Source organism: Myxine glutinosa, unplaced genomic scaffold (assembly GCF_964187855.1).
Source record: "Myxine glutinosa unplaced genomic scaffold, kmMyxGlut1.1 SCAFFOLD_1758, whole genome shotgun sequence".
In the NCBI taxonomy this organism is placed as follows: domain Eukaryota; kingdom Metazoa; phylum Chordata; class Myxini; order Myxiniformes; family Myxinidae; genus Myxine; species Myxine glutinosa.
In genome coordinates this window covers 73,075-94,403 of record NW_027617853.1, presented here as the reverse complement: position 1 = coordinate 94,403, position 21,329 = coordinate 73,075, and the positions used below count along the sequence as shown (strand labels likewise).

The 21,329-nt window shown below is 38.4% G+C and overlaps 1 protein-coding gene across 6 annotated transcripts in view; it reads left to right on the top strand.

The window, feature by feature from the left end:
* Window positions 1–481: 481 nt before the first annotated feature.
* HDAC3 (histone deacetylase 3) overlaps window positions 482–21,329 on the top strand; it is a gene marked incomplete at its 5' end in the record, with an annotated part of 72,401 nt that continues 51,553 nt past the window's right edge. For all 6 annotated transcript variants that reach the window (XR_013621650.1, XR_013621649.1, XR_013621647.1 and 3 more), the window contains 2 exon segments: window positions 482–624; window positions 831–912. Coding sequence is in view for 2 of the 6 variants with exons in the window: in XM_078769238.1 (XP_078625364.1) it covers window positions 482–624; window positions 831–912 (225 nt within the window).

Here is a 21,329-nt window from a genome sequence, read left to right as displayed (position 1 = left end):
TCTGGACCCACAGCCAAACCCGACAAACCATTGCAATACACCCCGAACGTCTATCGCCGCCACAAACTACACCATGGAATTGCAGCTGGTGCGGTTTTTTTAAACCATTGATATTAAAATAAAACGTAGCCTAAAACCACCGGGATTTTATGCTGATTCCGAATCTGTGTCTAAAACTTTTCTCCGATGTGTAGTTCTTGAGTTATAAGCGGACACACACACACACACACACACACGCACACACACACACACACACACACACACACACACACACACACACAGACACTCCTTTATATATAGAGACAATAACATAACATAAAAACATGAATAGGTATGTTTGTTGTGTTGTGATGCACCACTCAGTAACATGGCTTCCTTTGCACAAGCCCTCGAGTCTCCTCATGTGGGGCATGAATGACCAGATGGAAAGGCGGTTTGGACACCTGGGTGGTGCGTGTTTGTGGCGACCGTTTCTCTCCAGGTATACAAGCCGTACCGAGCGTCGCAGCACGACATGTGCCGTTTTCACTCCGAGGAATACATCGACTTCCTGCAACGTGTCACACCGCATAACATTCAAGGTTTCACCAAAAGCCTCAACGCTTTCAACGTCGGGGATGATTGGTGAGAATTGTCTCATCTCCATCAACGTTCACACCAACTTCATATCCACGTGCAACACGTAAAATAACACACCTTATGCTTGGATCATTCATTTCCTTGTGTTCCTTTTCAGTAATTTGTTCCATAATCCCCGCCATGTTGAATCTCATGCCCACTGTTGTTTCGCTGTGTACTCATCGCCACTCGGCGTACTCCTCTTTTCACAGTCCCGTATTTCCTGGTCTCTTCGATTTCTGTTCACGTTACACTGGGGCATCTCTGCAAGGTGCGACACAGCTGAACAATAAGGTGTGTAGTGAGTGAGAAACGACACCAGACCCAGAAAAATCCTCTTCGGCACACGTGTGTTGGGTCCTTCACTTGCAACTTCTCCGAAACCGCTGATGGGATTGCGACCAAATTTGGCACAAATGATATTTGTTGTGTTGTGACTAAAGTTTGTTCACGGCACTAAAACATCGAGGTTTAAGGGGGTCCACCGGGGGGTCAAAGTGGATCCAGGTCTGAGAAGTGAGATGATGAGATTAACTAAAAGTGAGATGCTGAGATTAACTAAAAGTGAGATGATGAGATTAACTAAAAGTGAGATGATGAGATTAACTAAAAGTGAGATGATGAGATTAACTAAAAGTGAGATGATGAGATTAACTAAAAGTGAGATGATGAGATTAACTAAAAGTGAGATGATGAGATTAACTACAAGTGAGATGATGAGATTAACTAAAAGTGAGATGATGAGATTAACTAAAAGTGAGATGATGAGATTAACTAAAAGTGAGATGATGAGATTAACTAAAAGTGAGATGATGAGATTAACTAAAAGTGAGATGATGAGATTAACTAAAAGTGAGATGATGAGATTAACTAAAAGTGAGATGATGAGATTAACTAAAAGTGAGATGATGAGATTAACTAAAAGTGAGATGATGAGATTAACTAAAAGTGAGATGATGAGATTAACTAAAAGTGAGATGATGAGATTAACTAAAAGTGAGATGATGAGATTAACTAAAAGTGAGATGATGAGATTAACGAAAAGTGAGATGATGAGATTAACGAAAAGTGAGATGATGAGATTAACTAAAAGTGAGATGATGAGATTAACGAAAAGTGAGTGGGAGTGAGATGATGAGATTAACTAAAGATGAGTGGGGAGTGAGATGATGAGATTAACTAAAGATGAGTGGGGAGTGAGATGATGAGATTAACTAAAGATGAGTGGGGAGTGAGATGATGAGATTAACTAAAAGTGAGATGATGAGATTAACTAAAAGTGAGATGATGAGATTAACTAAAAGTGAGATGATGAGATTAACTAAAAGTGAGATGATGAGATTAACTAAAAGTGAGATGATGAGATTAACTAAAAGTGAGATGATGAGATTAACGAAAAGTGAGATGATGAGATTAACTAAAAGTGAGATGATGAGATTAACTAAAAGTGAGATGATGAGATTAACTAAAAGTGAGATGATGAGATTAACGAAAAGTGAGATGATGAGATTAACGAAAAGTGAGATGATGAGATTAACGAAAAGTGAGATGATGAGATTAACTAAAAGTGAGATGATGAGATTAACTAAAAGTGAGATGATGAGATTAACGAAAAGTGAGATGATGAGATTAACTAAAAGTGAGATGATGAGATTAACTAAAAGTGAGATGATGAGATTAACTAAAAGTGAGATGATGAGATTAACTAAAAGTTAGATGATGAGATTAACTAAAAGTGAGATGATGAGATTAACTAAAAGTGAGATGATGAGATTAACTAAAAGTGAGATGATGAGATTAACTAAAAGTGAGATGATGAGATTAACGAAAAGTGAGATGATGAGATTAACTAAAAGTGAGATGATGAGATTAACTAAAAGTGAGATGATGAGATTAACTAAAAGTGAGATGATGAGATTAACTAAAAGATGATGAGATTAACTAAAGATGAATGGGGAGTGAGATGATGAGATTAACTAAAGATGAGTGGGGAGTGAGATGATGAGATTAACTAAAAGTGAGATGATGAGATTAACTAAAGATGAATGGGGAGTGAGATGATGAGATTAACTAAAGATGAGTGGGGAGTGAGATGATGAGATTAACTAAAAGTGAGATGATGAGATTAACTAAAGATGAGTGGGGAGTGAGATGATGAGATTAACTAAAAGTGAGATGATGAGATTAACTAAAGTTGAATGGGGAGTGAGATGATGAGATTAACTAAAAGTGAGATGATGAGATTAACTAAAGATGAATGGGGAGTGAGATGATGAGATTAACTAAAAGTGAGATGATGAGATTAACTAAAAGTGAGATGATGAGATTAACGAAAAGTGAGATGATGAGATTAACTAAAAGTGAGATGATGAGATTAACTAAAAGTGAGATGATGAGATTAACTAAAAGTGAGATGATGAGATTAACTAAAAGTGAGATGATGAGATTAACTAAAAGTGAGATGATGAGATTAACTAAAAGTGAGATGATGAGATTAACTAAAAGTGAGATGATGAGATTAACTAAAGATGAATGGGGAGTGAGATGATGAGATTAACTAAAAGTGAGATGATGAGATTAACTAAAGATGAATGGGGAGTGAGATGATGAGATTAACTAAACATGAGTGGGGAGTGAGATGATGAGATTAACTAAAGATGAGTGGGGAGTGAGATGATGAGATTAACTAAAGATGAGTGGGGAGTGAGATGATGAGATTAACTAAACATGAGTGGGGAGTGAGATGATGAGATTAACTAAAGATGAGTGGGGAGTGAGATGATGCGATTAACTAAACATGAGTGGGGAGTGAGATGATGAGATTAACTAAAGATGAGTGGGGAGTGAGATGATGAGATTAACTAAAAGTGAGATGATGAGATTAACTAAAAGTGAGATGATGAGATTAACTAAAAGTGAGATGATGAGATTAACTAAAAGTGAGATGATGAGATTAACTAAAAGTGAGATGATGAGATTAACTAAAAGTGAGATGATGAGATTAACTAAAAGTGAGATGATGAGATTAACTAAAAGTGAGATGATGAGATTAACTAAAGATGAATGGGGAGTGAGATGATGAGATTAACTAAAAGTGAGATGATGAGATTAACTAAAGATGAATGGGGAGTGAGATGATGAGATTAACTAAACATGAGTGGGGAGTGAGATGATGAGATTAACTAAAGATGAGTGGGGAGTGAGATGATGAGATTAACTAAAGATGAGTGGGGAGTGAGATGATGCGATTAACTAAACATGAGTGGGGAGTGAGATGATGAGATTAACTAAAGATGAGTGGGGAGTGAGATGATGAGATTAACTAAAAGTGAGTGGGGAGTGAGATGATGAGATTAACTAAACATGAGTGGGGAGTGAGATGATGAGATTAACTAAACATGAGTGGGGAGTGAGATGATGAGATTAACTAAACATGAGTGGGGAGTGAGATGATGAGATTAACTAAAGATGAATGGGAAGTGAGATGATGAGATTAACTAAAGATGAGTGGGGAGTGAGATGATGAGATTAACTAAAGATGAATGGGAAGTGAGATGATGAGATTAACTAAAGATGAGTGGGGAGTGAGATGATGAGATTAACTAAAGATGAGTGGGGAGTGAGATGATGAGATTAACTAAAGATGAGTGGGGAGTGAGATGATGATATTAACTAAACATGAGTGGGGAGTGAGATGATGAGATTAACTAAACATGAGTGGGGAGTGAGATGATGAGATTAACTAAAGATGAGTGGGGAGTGAGATGATGAGATTAACTAAACATGAGTGGGGAGTGAGATGATGAGATTAACTAAAGATGAGTGGGGAGTGAGATGATGAGATTAACTAAAGATGAGTGGGGAGTGAGATGATGAGATTAACTAAAGATGAGTGGGGAGTGAGATGATGAGATTAACTAAAAGTGAGATGATGAGATTAACTAAAGATGAGTGGGGAGTGAGATGATGAGATTAACTAAAGATGAGTGGGGAGTGAGATGATGAGATTAACTAAAGATGAGTGGGGAGTGAGATGATGAGATTAACTAAAGATGAGTGGGGAGTGAGATGATGAGATTAACTAAAGATGAGTGGGGAGTGAGATGATGAGATTAACTAAAGATGAGTGGGGAGTGAGATGATGAGATTAACTAAACATGAGTGGGGAGTGAGATGATGAGATTAACTAAAGATGAGTGGGGAGTGAGATGATGAGATTAACTAAACATGAGTGGGGAGTGAGATGATGAGATTAACTAAACATGAGTGGGGAGTGAGATGATGAGATTAACTAAAGATGAATGGGAAGTGAGATGATGAGATTAACTAAAGATGAGTGGGGAGTGAGATGATGAGATTAACTAAAGATGAGTGGGGAGTGAGATGATGAGATAAACTAAAGATGAGTGGGGAGTGAGATGATGAGATTAACTAAAGATGAGTGGGGAGTGAGATGATGAGATTAACTAAACATGAGTGGGGAGTGAGATGATGAGATTAACTAAAGATGAGTGGGGAGTGAGATGATGAGATTAACTAAAGATGAGTGGGGAGTGAGATGATGAGATAAACTAAAGATGAATGGGGAGTGATGATGAGATTAACTAAAGATGAGTGGGGAGTGAGATGATGAGATTAACTAAAGATGAGTGGGAAGTGAGATGATGAGATTAACTAAAGATGAATGGGAAGTGAGATGATGAGATTAACTAAAGATGAGTGGGGAGTGAGATGATGAGATTAACTAAAGATGAGTGGGGAGTGAGATGATGAGATTAACTAAAGATGAATGGGAAGTGAGATGATGAGATTAACTAAAGATGAGTGGGGAGTGAGATGATGAGATTAACTAAAGATGAGTGGGGAGTGAGATGATGAGATTAACTAAAGATGAGTGGGGAGTGAGATGATGAGATTAACTAAAGATGAATGGGAAGTGAGATGATGAGATTAACTAAAGATGAATGGGAAGTGAGATGATGAGATTAACTAAAGATGAGTGGGGAGTGAGATGATGAGATTAACTAAAGATGAGTGGGGAGTGAGATGATGAGATTAACTAAAGATGAGTGGGGAGTGAGATGATGAGATTAACTAAAGATGAGTGGGGAGTGAGATGATGAGATTAACTAAAGATGAGTGGGAAGTGAGATGATGAGATTAACTAAAGATGAATGGGAAGTGAGATGATGAGATTAACTAAAGATGAATGGGAAGTGAGATGATGAGATTAACTAAAGATGAGTGGGGAGTGAGATGATGAGATTAACTAAAGATGAGTGGGGAGTGAGATGATGAGATTAACTAAAGATGAATGGGAAGTGAGATGATGAGATTAACTAAAGATGAGTGGGGAGTGAGATGATGAGATTAACTAAAGATGAGTGGGGAGTGAGATGATGAGATTAACTAAAGATGAATGGGAAGTGAGATGATGAGATTAACTAAAGATGAGTGGGGAGTGAGATGATGAGATTAACTAAAGATGAGTGGGAAGTGAGATGATGAGATTAACTAAAGATGAATGGGAAGTGAGATGATGAGATTAACTAAAGATGAGTGGGGAGTGAGATGATGAGATTAACTAAAGATGAGTGGGAAGTGAGATGATGAGATTAACTAAAGATGAGTGGGAAGTGAGATGATGAGATTAACTAAAGATGAATGGGAAGTGAGATGATGAGATTAACTAAAGATGAGTGGGGAGTGAGATGATGAGATTAACTAAAGATGAGTGGGGAGTGAGATGATGAGATTAACTAAAGATGAATGGGAAGTGAGATGATGAGATTAACTAAAGATGAATGGGAAGTGAGATAATGAGATTAACTAAAGATGAGTGGGGAGTGAGATGATGAGATTAACTAAAGATGAGTGGGGAGTGAGATGATGAGATTAACTAAAGATGAGTGGGAAGTGAGATGATGAGATTAACTAAAGATGAATGGGAAGTGAGATGATGAGATTAACTAAAGATGAGTGGGGAGTGAGATGATGAGATTAACTAAAGATGAGTGGGGAGTGAGATGATGAGATTAACTAAAGATGAGTGGGGAGTGAGATGATGAGATTAACTAAAGATGAATGGGAAGTGAGATGATGAGATTAACTAAAGATGAGTGGGGAGTGAGATGATGAGATTAACTAAAGATGAGTGGGAAGTGAGATGATGAGATTAACTAAAGATGAGTGGGAAGTGAGATGATGAGATTAACTAAAGATGAGTGGGAAGTGAGATGATGAGATTAACTAAAGATGAGTGGGAAGTGAGATGATGAGATTAACTAAAGATGAATGGGAAGTGAGATAATGAGATTAACTAAAGATGAATGGGAAGTGAGATGATGAGATTAACTAAAGATGAGTGGGGAGTGAGATGATGAGATTAACTAAAGATGAGTGGGAAGTGAGATGATGAGATTAACTAAAGATGAATGGGAAGTGAGATGATGAGATTAACTAAAGATGAGTGGGGAGTGAGATGATGAGATTAACTAAAGATGAATGGGAAGTGAGATGATGAGATTAACTAAAGATGAGTGGGGAGTGAGATGATGAGATTAACTAAAGATGAGTGGGGAGTGAGATGATGAGATTAACTAAAGATGAGTGGGGAGTGAGATGATGAGATTAACTAAAGATGAATGGGAAGTGAGATGATGAGATTAACTAAAGATGAATGGGAAGTGAGATGATGAGATTAACTAAAGATGAGTGGGGAGTGAGATGATGAGATTAACTAAAGATGAGTGGGGAGTGAGATGATGAGATTAACTAAAGATGAGTGGGGAGTGAGATGATGAGATTAACTAAAGATGAATGGGAAGTGAGATAATGAGATTAACTAAAGATGAATGGGAAGTGAGATGATGAGATTAACTAAAGATGAATGGGAAGTGAGATAATGAGATTAACTAAAGATGAATGGGAAGTGAGATGATGAGATTAACTAAAGATGAATGGGAAGTGAGATGATGAGATTAACTAAAGATGAGTGGGGAGTGAGATGATGAGATTAACTAAAGATGAATGGGAAGTGAGATGATGAGATTAACTAAACATGAGTGGGGAGTGAGATGATGAGATTAACTATGAGTGGGGAGTGAGATGATGAGATTAACTAAACATGAGTGGGGAGTGAGATGATGAGATTAACGAAAGATGAGTGGGGAGTGAGATGATGAGATTAACTAAAGATGAGTGGGGAGTGAGATGATGAGATAAACTAAAGATGAATGGGGAGTGAGATGATGAGATTAACTAAAGATGAGTGGGGAGTGAGATGATGAGATTAACTAAAGATGAGTGGGGAGTGAGATGATAAGATTAACTAAGGATGAGTGGGGAGTGAGATGATGAGATTAACTAAAGATGAGTGGGGAGTGAGATGATAAGATTAACTAAAGATGAGTGGGGAGTGAGATGATGAGATTAACTAAAGATGAGTGGGGAGTGAGATGATGAGATTAACTAAAGATGAGTGGGGAGTGAGATGATGAGATTAACTAAAGATGAGTGGGGAGTGAGATGATGAGATTAACTAAAGATGAGTGGGGAGTGAGATGATGAGATTAACTAAAGATGAGTGGGGAGTGAGATGATGAGATTAACTAAAGATGAGTGGGAAGTGAGATGATGAGATTAACTAAAAGTGAGATGATGAGATTAACTAAAGATGAGTGGGGAGTGAGATGATGAGATTAACTAAACATGAGTGGGGAGTGAGATGATGAGATTAACTAAACATGAGTGGGGAGTGAGATGATGAGATAAACTAAAGATGAGTGGGGAGAGATGATGAGATTAACTAAAAGTGAGATGATGAGATTAACTAAAGATGAGTGGGGAGTGGGATGATGAGATTAACTAAACATGAGTGGGGAGTGAGATGATGAGATTAACTAAAGATGAGTGGGGAGTGAGATGATGAGATTAACTAAAGATGAGTGGGGAGTGAGATGATGACATTAACTAAAGATGAGTGGGGAGTGAGATGATGACATTAACTAAAGATGAGTGGGGAGTGAGATGATGACATTAACTAAAGATGAGTGGGGAGTGAGATGATGACATTAACTAAAGATGAGTGGGGAGTGAGATGATGAGATTAACTAAAAGTGAGATGATGAGATTAACTAAAGATGAGTGGGGAGTGAGATGATGAGATTAACTAAAGATGAGTGGGGAGTGAGATGAGATTAACTAAAGATGAGTGGGGAGTGAGATGATGAGATAAACTAAAGATGAGTGGGGAGAGATGATGAGATTAACTAAAAGTGAGATGATGAGATTAACTAAAGATGAGTGGGGAGTGAGATGATGAGATTAACTAAACATGAGTGGGGAGTGAGATGATGAGATTAACTAAAGATGAGTGGGGAGTGAGATGATGAGATTAACCAAAAATGAGTGGGGAGTGAGATGATGAGATTAACTAAAGATGAATGGGGAGTGAGATGATGAGATAAACTAAAGATGAGTGGGGAGTGAGATGATGAGATAAACTAAAGATGAGTGGGGAGTGAGATGATGAGATTAACTAAAAGTGAGTGGGGAGTGAGATGATGAGATTAACTAAAAGTGAGTGGGGAGTGAGATGATGAGATTAACTAAACATGAGTGGGGAGTGAGATGATGAGATTAACTAAAGATGAGTGGGGAGTGAGATGATGAGATTAACTAAAGATGAGTGGGGAGTGAGATGATGAGATTAACTAAAGATGAGTGGGGAGTGAGATGATGAGATTAACTAAAGATGAGTGGGGAGTGAGATGATGAGATAAACTAAACATGAGTGGGGAGTGAGATGATGAGATTAACTAAAGATGAGTGGGGAGTGAGATGATGAGATTAACTAAAGATGAGTGGGGAGTGAGATGATGAGATTAACTAAAGATGAGTGGGGAGTGAGATGATGAGATAAACTAAACATGAGTGGGGAGTGAGATGATGAGATTAAACATGAGTGGGGAGTGAGATGATGAGATTAACTAAAGATGAGTGGGGAGTGAGATGATGAGATTAACTAAACATGAGTGGGGAGTGAGATGATGAGATTAACTAAAGATGAGTGGGGAGTGAGATGATGAGATAAACTAAAGATGAGTGGGGAGTGAGATGATGAGATAAACTAAACATGAGTGGGGAGTGAGATGATGAGATTAACTAAAGATGAGTGGGGAGTGAGATGATGAGATAAACTAAAGATGAGTGGGGAGTGAGATGATGAGATAAACTAAACATGAGTGGGGAGTGAGATGATGAGATTAACTAAAGATGAGTGGGGAGTGAGATGATGAGATAAACTAAAGATGAATGGGGAGTGATGATGAGATTAACTAAAGATGAGTGGGGAGTGAGATGATAAGATTAACTAAGGATGAGTGGGGAGTGAGATGATGAGATTAACTAAAGATGAGTGGGGAGTGAGATGATGAGATTAACTAAAGATGAGTGGGGAGTGAGATGATGAGATAAACTAAAGATGAATGGGAAGTGAGATGATGAGATTAACTAAAGATGAGTGGGGAGTGAGATGATGAGATTAACTAAAGATGAGTGGGGAGTGATGATGAGATTAACTAAAAGTGAGATGATAAGATTAACTAAAGATGAGTGGGGAGTGAGATGATGAGATTAACTAAAAGTGAGATGATGAGATAAACTAAAGATGAGTGGGGAGTGAGATGATGAGATTAACTAAAAGTGAGATGATGAGATTAACTAAAGATGAGTGGGGAGTGAGATGATGAGTTTAACTAAAGATGAGTGGGGAGTGAGATGATGAGATTAACTAAAGATGAATGGGGAGTGATGATGAGATTAACTAAAAGTGAGTGGGGAGTGAGATGATGAGATTAACTAAAAGTGAGATGATAAGATTAACTAAAGATGAGTGGGGAGTGAGATGATGAGATTAACTAAAAGTGAGATGATGAGATAAACTAAAGATGAGTGGGGAGTGAGATGATGAGATTAACTAAAAGTGAGATGATGAGATTAACTAAAGATGAGTGGGGAGTGAGATGATGAGTTTAACTAAAGATGAGTGGGGAGTGAGATGATGAGATTAACTAAAGATGAGTGGGGAGTGAGATGATGAGATTAACTAAAGATGAGTGGGGAGTGAGATGATGAGATAAACTAAAGATGAGTGGGGAGTGAGATGATGAGATAAACTAAAGATGAGTGGGGAGTGAGATGATGAGATTAACTAAAAGTGAGTGGGGAGTGAGATGATAAGATTAACTAAGGATGAGTGGGGAGTGAGATGATGAGATTAACTAAAGATGAGTGGGGAGTGAGATGATGAGATTAACTAAAAGTGAGTGGGGAGTGAGATGATAAGATTAACTAAGGATGAGTGGGGAGTGAGATGATGAGATTAACTAAAGATGAGTGGGGAGTGAGATGATGAGATTAACTAAAGATGAGTGGGGAGTGAGATGATGAGATTAACTAAAAGTGAGTGGGGAGTGAGATGATAAGATTAACTAAGGATGAGTGGGGAGTGAGATGATGAGATTAACTAAAAGTGAGATGATAAGATTAACTAAAGATGAGTGGGGAGTGAGATGATGCGATTAACTAAAAGTGAGATGATGAGATAAACTAAAGATGAGTGGGGAGTGAGATGATGAGATTAACTAAAAGTGAGATGATGAGATAAACTAAAGATGAGTGGGGAGTGAGATGATGAGATAAACTAAAGATGAGTGGGGAGTGAGATGATGAGATAAACTAAAGATGAATGGGAAGTGATGATGAGATTAACTAAAAGTGAGATGATGAGATTAACTAAAGATGAGTGGGGAGTGAGATGATGAGATTAACTAAAGATGAGTGGGGAGTGAGATGATGAGATTAACTAAAGATGAATGGGGAGTGATGATGAGAATAACTAAAAGTGAGATGATGAGATAAACTAAAGATGAGTGGGGAGTGAGATGATGAGATTAACTAAAGATGAGTGGGGAGTGAGATGATAAGATTAACTAAGGATGAGTGGGGAGTGAGATGATAAGATTAACTAAAGATGAGTGGGGAGTGAGATGATGAGATTAACTAAAAGTGAGATGATGAGATTAACTAAAGATGAGTGGGGAGTGAGATGATGAGATTAACTAAAAGTGAGATGATGAGATTAACTAAAGATGAATGGGGAGTGATGATGAGATTAACTAAAAGTGAGATGATGAGATTAACTAAAGATGAGTGGGGAGTGAGATGATGAGATTAACTAAAAGTGAGACAAGTACACATACATTCAAAGTACACCGCCCCATGCCAAATAATTAAATATGCTGCAGCGCGGCATTGCCGGGGCGCCTCCGGCGCCCGGCAATACCGCAGTGCAGCTCATTAAGGCTGCATTGGGAGGGACAGGTGTACACTAATTGATTGATTAATTGTATAATTAAAATCAATAAAAGATTATCACAAAATATTTTCATAATCAATTGGCTAATCGCATAACTAAACCACTAGTGCTTCATCCGAAGATGTATCTTTTAGAAATTTAATTAAATAAGTCATTTATAAAAAATTAAATAATTAATTGATTACTCAATAAATAATTAATCGATTAATCAATAAATAATTAATAGATGAAATGATTAATCAATAAATCAAAAATATCCTTGATAGCCACATCACTTGGTCACTTATGTCCAAATATTAGCTTCCCAGCTCAAAAGGTGCCTGAGATATTGGCCAAATGAGAAAGAAAATAAATAAATTATTAATAATGAAAATAAATAAATAATAATCATAAAAAAATTAAATTATTAATCAATTTGGTCAGAGAACACATAAACTACCACTATTTCATCAGAATCTGTAACTTTAAAAAAAAAAATTTTTTTGTCATTAATCGAATAATTAAATAATTAATCGATTAATTGATTAATTAATAAATCAAAAATATCCTTTGCAGCCAAATCACCTGGTCATTGGCATGTCCAAATATCAGCTTCCTAACTCAAAAGGTGCCTGAGTTAATAATGGTCAGAAGAGAAATGAAATTTAATTAATTAAATAAGTACTTAATTAAACGCTAATAATTAAATAACTCCTCAATTAATTGATTAATCAAAAAACAAAAAATACCGTTTTTGACAAAGGACTTGCTCACTATTGTGCCGAAATTTCAGCTTCCTAGCTCAAAGGATGGCTGAGATATCGTCCGGACAACCAAGGAAACAAGAAAACAAACAAGTACACATACATTCAAAGTACACCGCCCCATGCCAAATAATTAAATATGCTGCAGCGCGGCATTGCCGGGGCGCCTCCGGCGCCCGGCAATACCGCAGTGCAGCTCATTGAGGCTGCATTGGGAGGGAGAGGTGTACACTAATTGATTGATTAATTGTATAATTAAAATCAATAAAAGATTATCACAAAATATTTTCATAATCAATTGGCTAATCGCATAACTAAACCACTAGTGCTTCATCCGAAGATGTATCTTTTAGAAATTTAATTAAATAAGTCATTTATAAAAAATTAAATAATTAATTGATTACTCAATAAATAATTAATCGATTAATCAATAAATAATTAATAGATGAAATGATTAATCAATAAATCAAAAATATCCTTGATAGCCACATCACTTGGTCACTCATGTCCAAATATTAGCTTCCCAGCTCAAAAGGTGCCTGAGATATTGGCCAAATGAGAAAGAAAATAAATAAATGATTAATAATGAAAATAAATAAATAATAATCATAAAAAAATTAAATTAGTAATCAATTTGGTCAGAGAACACATAAACTACCACTATTTCATCAGAATCTGTAACTTAAAAAAAAAAAATTTTTTTGGTCATTAATCGAATAATTAAATAATTAATCGATTAATTGATTAATTAATAAATCAAAAATATCCTTTGCAGCCAAATCACCTGGTCATTGGCATGTCCAAATATCAGCTTCCTAACTCAAAAGGTGCCTGAGTTAATAATGGTCAGAAGAGAAATGAAATTTAATTAATTAAATAAGTACTTAATTAAACGCTAATAATTAAATAACTCCTCAATTAATTGATTATTCAAAAAACAAAAAATACCGTATTTGACAAAGGACTTGCTCACTACTGTGCCGAAATTTCAGCTTCCTAGCTCAAAGGATGGCTGAGATATCGCCCGGACAACCAAGAAAACAAACAAACAAGAAAACAAGTACAAACAAGTACACATACATTCAAAGTACACCGCCCCATGCCAAATAATTAAATATGCTGCAGCGCGGCATTGCCGGGGCGCCTCCGGCGCCCGGCAATACCGCAGTGCAGCTCATTAAGGCTGCATTGGGAGGGAGGGGTGTACACTAATTGATTGATTAATTGTATAATTAAAATCAATAAAAGATTATCACAAAATATTTTCATAATCAATTGGCCAATCGCATAACTAAACCACTAGTGCTTCATCCGAAGATGTATCTTTTAGAAATTTAATTAAATAAGTCATTTATAAAAAATTAATTAATTAATTGATTACTCAATAAATAATTAATCGATTAATCAATAAATAATTAATAGATGAAATGATTAATCAATAAATCAAAAATATCCTTGATAGCCACATCACTTGGTCACTCATGTCCAAATATTAGCTTCCCAGCTCAAAACGTGCCTGAGATATTGGCCAAATGAGAAAGAAAATAAATAAATGATTAATAATGAAAATAAATAAATAATAATCATAAAAAAATTAAATTATTAATCAATTTGGTCAGAGAACACATAAACTACCACTATTTCATCAGAATCTGTAACTTTAAAAAAAAAAATTTTTTTGTCATTAATCGAATAATTAAATAATTAATCGATTAATTGATTAATTAATAAATCAAAAATATCCTTTGCAGCCAAATCACCTGGTCATTGGCATGTCCAAATATCAGCTTCCTAACTCAAAAGGTGCCTGAGTTAATAATGGTCAGAAGAGAAATGAAATTTAATTAATTAAATAAGTACTTAATTAAACGCTAATAATTAAATAACTCCTCAATTAATTGATTATTCAAAAAACAAAAAATACCGTATTTGACAAAGGACTTGCTCACTACTGTGCCGAAATTTCAGCTTCCGAGCTCAAAGGATGGCTGAGATATCGCCCGGACAACCAAGAAAACAAGAAAGAAAACAAACAAGAAAACAAACAAGTACACATACATTCAAAGTACACCGCCCCATGCCAAATAATTAAATATGCTGCAGCGCGGCATTGCCGGGGCGCCTCCGGCGCCCGGCAATACCGCAGTGCAGCTCATTAAGGCTGCATTGGGAGGGAGAGGTGTACACTAATTGATTGATTAATTGTATAATTAAAATCAATAAAAGATTATCACAAAATATTTTCATAATCAATTGGCTAATCGCATAACTAAACCACTAGTGCTTCATCCGAAGATGTATCTTTTAGAAATTTAATTAAATAAGTCATTTATAAAAAATTAAATAATTAATTGATTACTCAATAAATAATTAATCGATTAATCAATAAATAATTAATAGATGAAATGATTAATCAATAAATCAAAAATATCCTTGATAGCCACATCACTTGGTCACTCATGTCCAAATATTAGCTTCCCAGCTCAAAAGGTGCCTGAGATATTGGCCAAATGAGAAAGAAAATAAATAAATGATTAATAATGAAAATAAATAAATAATAATCATAAAAAAATTAAATTAATCAATTTGGTCAGAGAACACATAAACTACCACTATTTCATCAGAATCTGTAACTTTAAAAAAAAAAATTTTTTTGTCATTAATCGAATAATTAAATAATTAATCGATTAATTGATTAATTAATAAATCAAAAATATCCTTTGCAGCCAAATCACCTGGTCATTGGCATGTCCAAATATCAGCTTCCTAACTCAAAAGGTGCCTGAGTTAATAATGGTCAGAAGAGAAATGAAATTTAATTAATTAAATAAGTACTTAATTAAACGCTAATAATTAAATAACTCCTCAATTAATTGATTAATCAAAAAACAAAAAATACCGTTTTTGACAAAGGACTTGCTCACTATTGTGCCGAAATTTCAGCTTCCTAGCTCAAAGGATGGCTGAGATATCGCCCGGACAACCAAGAAAACAAGAAAGAAAACAAACAAGAAAACAAACAAGAAAACAAACAAGAAACCAGAGTGAAAACTGAGTACTCTCTTTCAGCGTGCGTCACTGCCGAGCCCCCTTCGGTGCCCGGCAATGACGATTTGCAATGCCTGGAGGTGGCATAGGAAAGGAGCGGTGTACAACAAGAAACCAGAGTGAAAACTGAGTACTCTCTTTCAGCGTGCGTCACTGCCGAGCCCCCTTCGGTGCCCGGCAATGACGATTTGCAATGCCTGGAGGTGGCATAGGAAAGGAGCGGTGTACAACAAGAAACCAGAGTGAAAACTGAGTACTCTCTTTCAGCGTGCGTCACTGCCGAGCCCCCTTTGGTGCCCGGCAATGACGATTTGCAATGCCTGGAGATGGCATAGGAAAGGAGCGGTGTACAACAAACAAGAAACCAGAGTGAAAACTGAGTACTCTCTTTCAGCGTGCGTCACTGCCAAGCCCCCTTCGGTGCCCGGCAATGACGATTTGCAATGCCTGGAGGTGGCATAGGAAAGGAGCGGTGTACAATGATAAGATTAACTAAAGATGAGTGGGGAGTGAGATGATGAGATTAACTAAAGATGAATGGGGAGTGATGATGAGATTAACTAAAAGTGAGATGATGAGATTAACTAAAGATGAGTGGGGAGTGAGATGATAAGATTAACTAAGGATGAGTGGGGAGTGAGATGATGAGATTAACTAAAGATGAGTGGGAGTGAGATGATGAGATTAACTAAAGATGAGTGGGGAGTGAGATGATGAGATTAACTAAAAGTGAGATGATGAGATTAAAGATGAATGGGGAGTGAGATGATGAGATTAACTAAAAGTGAGATGATGAGATTAACTAAAGATGAGTGGGGAGTGATGATGAGATTAACTAAAAGTGAGATGATGAGATTAACTAAAGATGAATGGGGAGTGATGATGAGATTAACTAAAAGTGAGATGATGAGATTAACTAAAGATGAGTGGGGAGTGAGATGATGAGATTAACTAAAAGTGAGATGATGAGATAAACTAAAGATGAATGGGAAGTGATGATGAGATTAACTAAAAGTGAGATGATGAGATTAACTAAAGATGAGTGGGGAGTGAGATGATGAGATTAACTAAAGATGAGTGGGGAGTGAGATGATGAGATGAACTAAAGATGAATGGGAAGTGAGATGATGAGATTAACTAAAGATGAGTGGGGAGTGAGATGATGAGATTAACTAAAGATGAATGGGGAGTGAGATGATGAGATTAACTAAAGATGAATGGGGAGTGAGATGATGAGATTAACTAAAGATGAATGGGAAGTGAGATGATGAGATTAACTAAAGATGAATGGGGAGTGAGATGATGAGATTAACTAAAGATTTTTTTTTTTTTTTTTTTTTTTTTTTTTTTTTTGTATACAAGATCGAGGCTCGTGAAAGAGCGAACATTAATCACACAGAAAGACAAACCGACACATAAAACATATAACATAGGGAGCGGTAGACAAGATGGGGAGAGAGGGGGAAGGACACAAACACAACATTTGAGAGCAGGGACCGAGAGACATGGAGACATCGAGAGATCTGAGAGAGGGCGAGGGCTTTGGGGGGGGGGGGGGGCGTGGGAAGGGGGCGGTGGGAGAGGTATAAAACATATGGACACTGCCAGGACTTCCAGGAAAGAAGTTGGAATTTCAAACAAGGTGGATCTGGGGTGAATTAGCGGGGGTAGAAAAGATCAAGGTTTTGGATGGGGGAAGATAAGAGATGGTGGTGAACAGCTGTTTTAAAGACCTGGAGGGAGGAGTGGGATTGAAGGGAGTGAGGGAGTTTGTTCCAGAGGCGGGAGAAAAGAGGAATGAAAGAGTGAAGGTGAGCGGAGAGCCGAGATTTCGGCAGTTTAACCATCAGAGGGTTGCTGGCAGATCTTGTGCGACCTTTAGGAATATTTGGGGGACAGAGCACAGAGAGAGCTGGGGGTGCAAGGCCGGAGAGGAGTCGGTAGAAGACAGAAAGACCACCTACCTGCCTGCGGTGAGTGAGTGAAAGGCCCTCAGAGATAGCTTCATCGCGGGAGATTCCAATAATTCTGAAAGCTTTGGTTTCAACAGCGTGAAGCCGAGCTAGGTGTGAGGCAGGAGCACCGGCCCATAGGGGATAACAGTATTCCATTGAGCTGCGGATGAAAGCCTTGTATGTGGTGAGGAGCTCAGGTGTGCCGAGGAAGGACTTCGCACGACGGAGGATGCCCAGTCGGCGACTGGCTTTGGAGGCCAGCTTGGAAATGTGGTTTTCCCAAGAAAGATCATGGCAGATAGTGAGACCCAAAATCTTGAGCGACAGAACTTCTTGGAGAGGATTGTTGAGAAAGTAGATGGGAGGGTTGTCCAGTCGATCTTTTCGGAGAGACATCGTAAGAGTGTGAGATTTGTCAGGATTGAAAGACATGTTCCACTTGTTTGACCAGTCTGTGATTTTGTCCAGGTCTTCAGAGAGTGAGGAGGCAGCAGACTGCCGATCTGAGGGAAGAGGAATGGAGCGGCAGAGAGTGGAGTCATCAGCAAAGAGATAGAGAGGATTTTCGAGAGAGTCAGAGAGATCATTGATGAAGACAAGAAAAAGCACGGGGCCCAGAACACTGCCTTGGGGTACTCCAGCCTGAACAGGAAGAGGAGATGAGAGAAACCCATTCAGGGACACACGTTGACGACGACTAGAGAGGAAGTCCGCCAGCCATGCGTGGAGATTTCCATGGATACCAAAGGAGGAGAGTTTGGTGAGCAGAGCGGGGTGCCAGACCGTGTCGAAGGCACGTGATATGTCGAGGGAGACAGCTCTAATTTCCTGTTTGGCATGGAGGACCTCCATCCATTGTTGAGACAGCAGAAGCAGCATGTCCAGAGTAGAGTGACCTGGTCTGAAACCAAATTGATGATCAGAGATCAAGCCATTGGAGAAGAGGAAAGATTTCATATCAGAAGCAATGATGGATTCCATGACTTTGCTGATAATTGGGAGAAGGCTGATTGGTCTGTAGTTGCTAGGATCTGTTTTTGCACCTTTTTTGTGCAAAGCGGTGATGTTGGCTGATTTCCAAGCAGATGGCAGTTGACCTTGAGCAAAAGAGAGGGTGAAGAGAACAGAGAGAGGGTGAGATAGAGCAGCAGAGCAGGATTTTAGGACCCGTGGGCTGATGCCGTCGGGTCCAGTTGCAGAATCAGAGTCGAGGGTTGACAGAAACTTTTCCACCTTGTCAGGAGGAAAGGACACGGAGTCCAGGAGCAGCAGGGTACGACTGGGTATGGTGGGTACAGAGAGGGATGGGTTTGGGACACAAGATTTAGAGGCAAACACAGAGTTGAGGCATTCAGCTTTTTCACGTGCGGAGTCAGCTGTGTAGCCGTTTGAGGTAAGGGAGGGGATGGAGGGGGAACAAACACCAGAAACGGATTTGACCAGACGCCACCAGGATTTGGAAGAGGGAGACAGATAAGAGAGTTCGGTCTTGAGAACGGAGAGATATTGTTTCCTGGCTCTCCTGAGGGTGGACACACACTTGTTTCGGGCTTTGTGAAAGGAAATGAGATTTCCTTCCGTTGGATTTGCTTTCCAGGAGACGAAGGCAAGTTGTTTCTGGGCAACAGCCTCACCACAAGATTCCGTGTACCATGGACGGGAGGAAGGGTATGACAACTGAAGACGAGATGGGATAAATCTGTGCATGAGAGAGAGCAATTTACTTTGGAAGAATTCCCAGGATGAGTTGATGTCAGAGGTGGTAGAGATGGGAGACCAGTCCAGATGATTGATGGCTGCTTGAAGACCGTGCCAGTTGGCCTGAGTGAAATGCCAGACTCGTCGACGCTGAGCAGGCTCCCTGAGGATGGTCAGAGAGATGTCCACTTTAACAAGGACATGATCAGATGATCCGATCGGAGCAGAAGAAGAGCAGCAGACATTTTCAGGGAAGTTAGTCATAACCAAGTCCAGAAGAGAAGATGTTCCGTTGACTGAGATCCGGGTCGGGAAATTGACAGATTGTGTCAGTCCCAGTGAGTCGCAGAAGTCCTTTGCTGAGGAGCCATGGCTGGTGAGAGAGGTACCCACACCCAGCCAACTGGCATGATGACAGTTGAAATCACCACATATGAGGAAGAGAGAGTTGGGATGAGTAGATAGAAGTTGGTCCATATCATCAGACAGCGAGATGTAGATGGAGTCATCACTGTTTGGTGGACGGTACAACACACATATGAACAAGAGGTGGGAGCGAAGGGGAAGCCGTAGCCAGAGGTATTCCTGGGGGTGAGGTGGAGAGAGTGCAGTGCAGGGCGAGTGAGGAAGAGAGTTTTTGATAAAGATAGCAACCCCGCCTCCAGGACGAGGCTCAGGTCTATCATACCGGAGGAGGGAGTAGCCCGGGAGAGATACTATGGAATCAGAGACATCATAAAGGAGGAAAGTTTCTGTTAAGCAGATCACGTCTGGTTTGACAGAAGCAACCTGTATGGAGAGATCAGTTAAGTTTGAACGATGAGTGGGAAGTGAGATGATGAGATTAACTAAAGATGAATGGGAAGTGAGATGATGAGATTAACTAAAGATGAATGGGGAGTGAGATGATGAGATTAACTAAAGATGAGTGGGGAGTGTGATGATGAGATTAACTAAAGATGAATGGGAAGTGAGATGATGAGATTAACTAAAGATGAGTGGGAAGTGAGATGATGAGATTAACTAAAGATGAATGGGAAGTGAGATGATGAGATTAACTAAAGATGAATGGGGAGTGAGATGATGAGATTAACTAAAGATGAATGGGGAGTGAGATGATGAGATTAACTAAAGATGAGTGGGAAGTGAGATGATGAGATTAACTAAAGATGAGTGGGGAGTGTGATGATGAGATTAACTAAAGATGAGTGGGAAGTGAGATGATGAGATTAACTAAAGATGAATGGGAAGTGAGATGATGAGATTAACTAAAGATGAGTGGGGAGTGTGATGATGAGATTAACTAAAGATGAATGGGAAGTGAGATGATGAGATTAACTAAAGATGAATGGGGAGTGATGATGAGATTAACTAAAGATGAATGGGGAGTGATGATGAGATTAACTAAAGATGAGTGGGGAGTGAGATGATGAGATTAACTAAAGATGAATGGGGAGTGATGATGAGATTAACTAAAGATGAGTGGGGAGTGAGATGATGAGATTAACTAAAGATGAATGGGGAGTGATGATGAGATTAACTAAAGATGAGTGGGGAGTGAGATGATGAGATCAACTAAAGATGAATGGGAAATGAGATGATGAAATTAACTAAAGATGAATGGGGAGTGATGATGAGATTAAATAAAGATGAGTGGGGAGTGAGATGATGAGATTAACTAAAGATGAGTGGGGAGTGAGATGATGAGATTAACTAAAGATGAATGGGAAGTGAGATGATGAGATTAACTAAAGATGAGTGAGGAGTGAGATGATGAGATTAACTAAAGATGAGTGGGGAGTGAGATGACGAGATTAACTAAAGATGAGTGGGGAGTGAGATGATGAGATCAACTAAAGATGAATGGGAAGTGAGATGATGAGATTA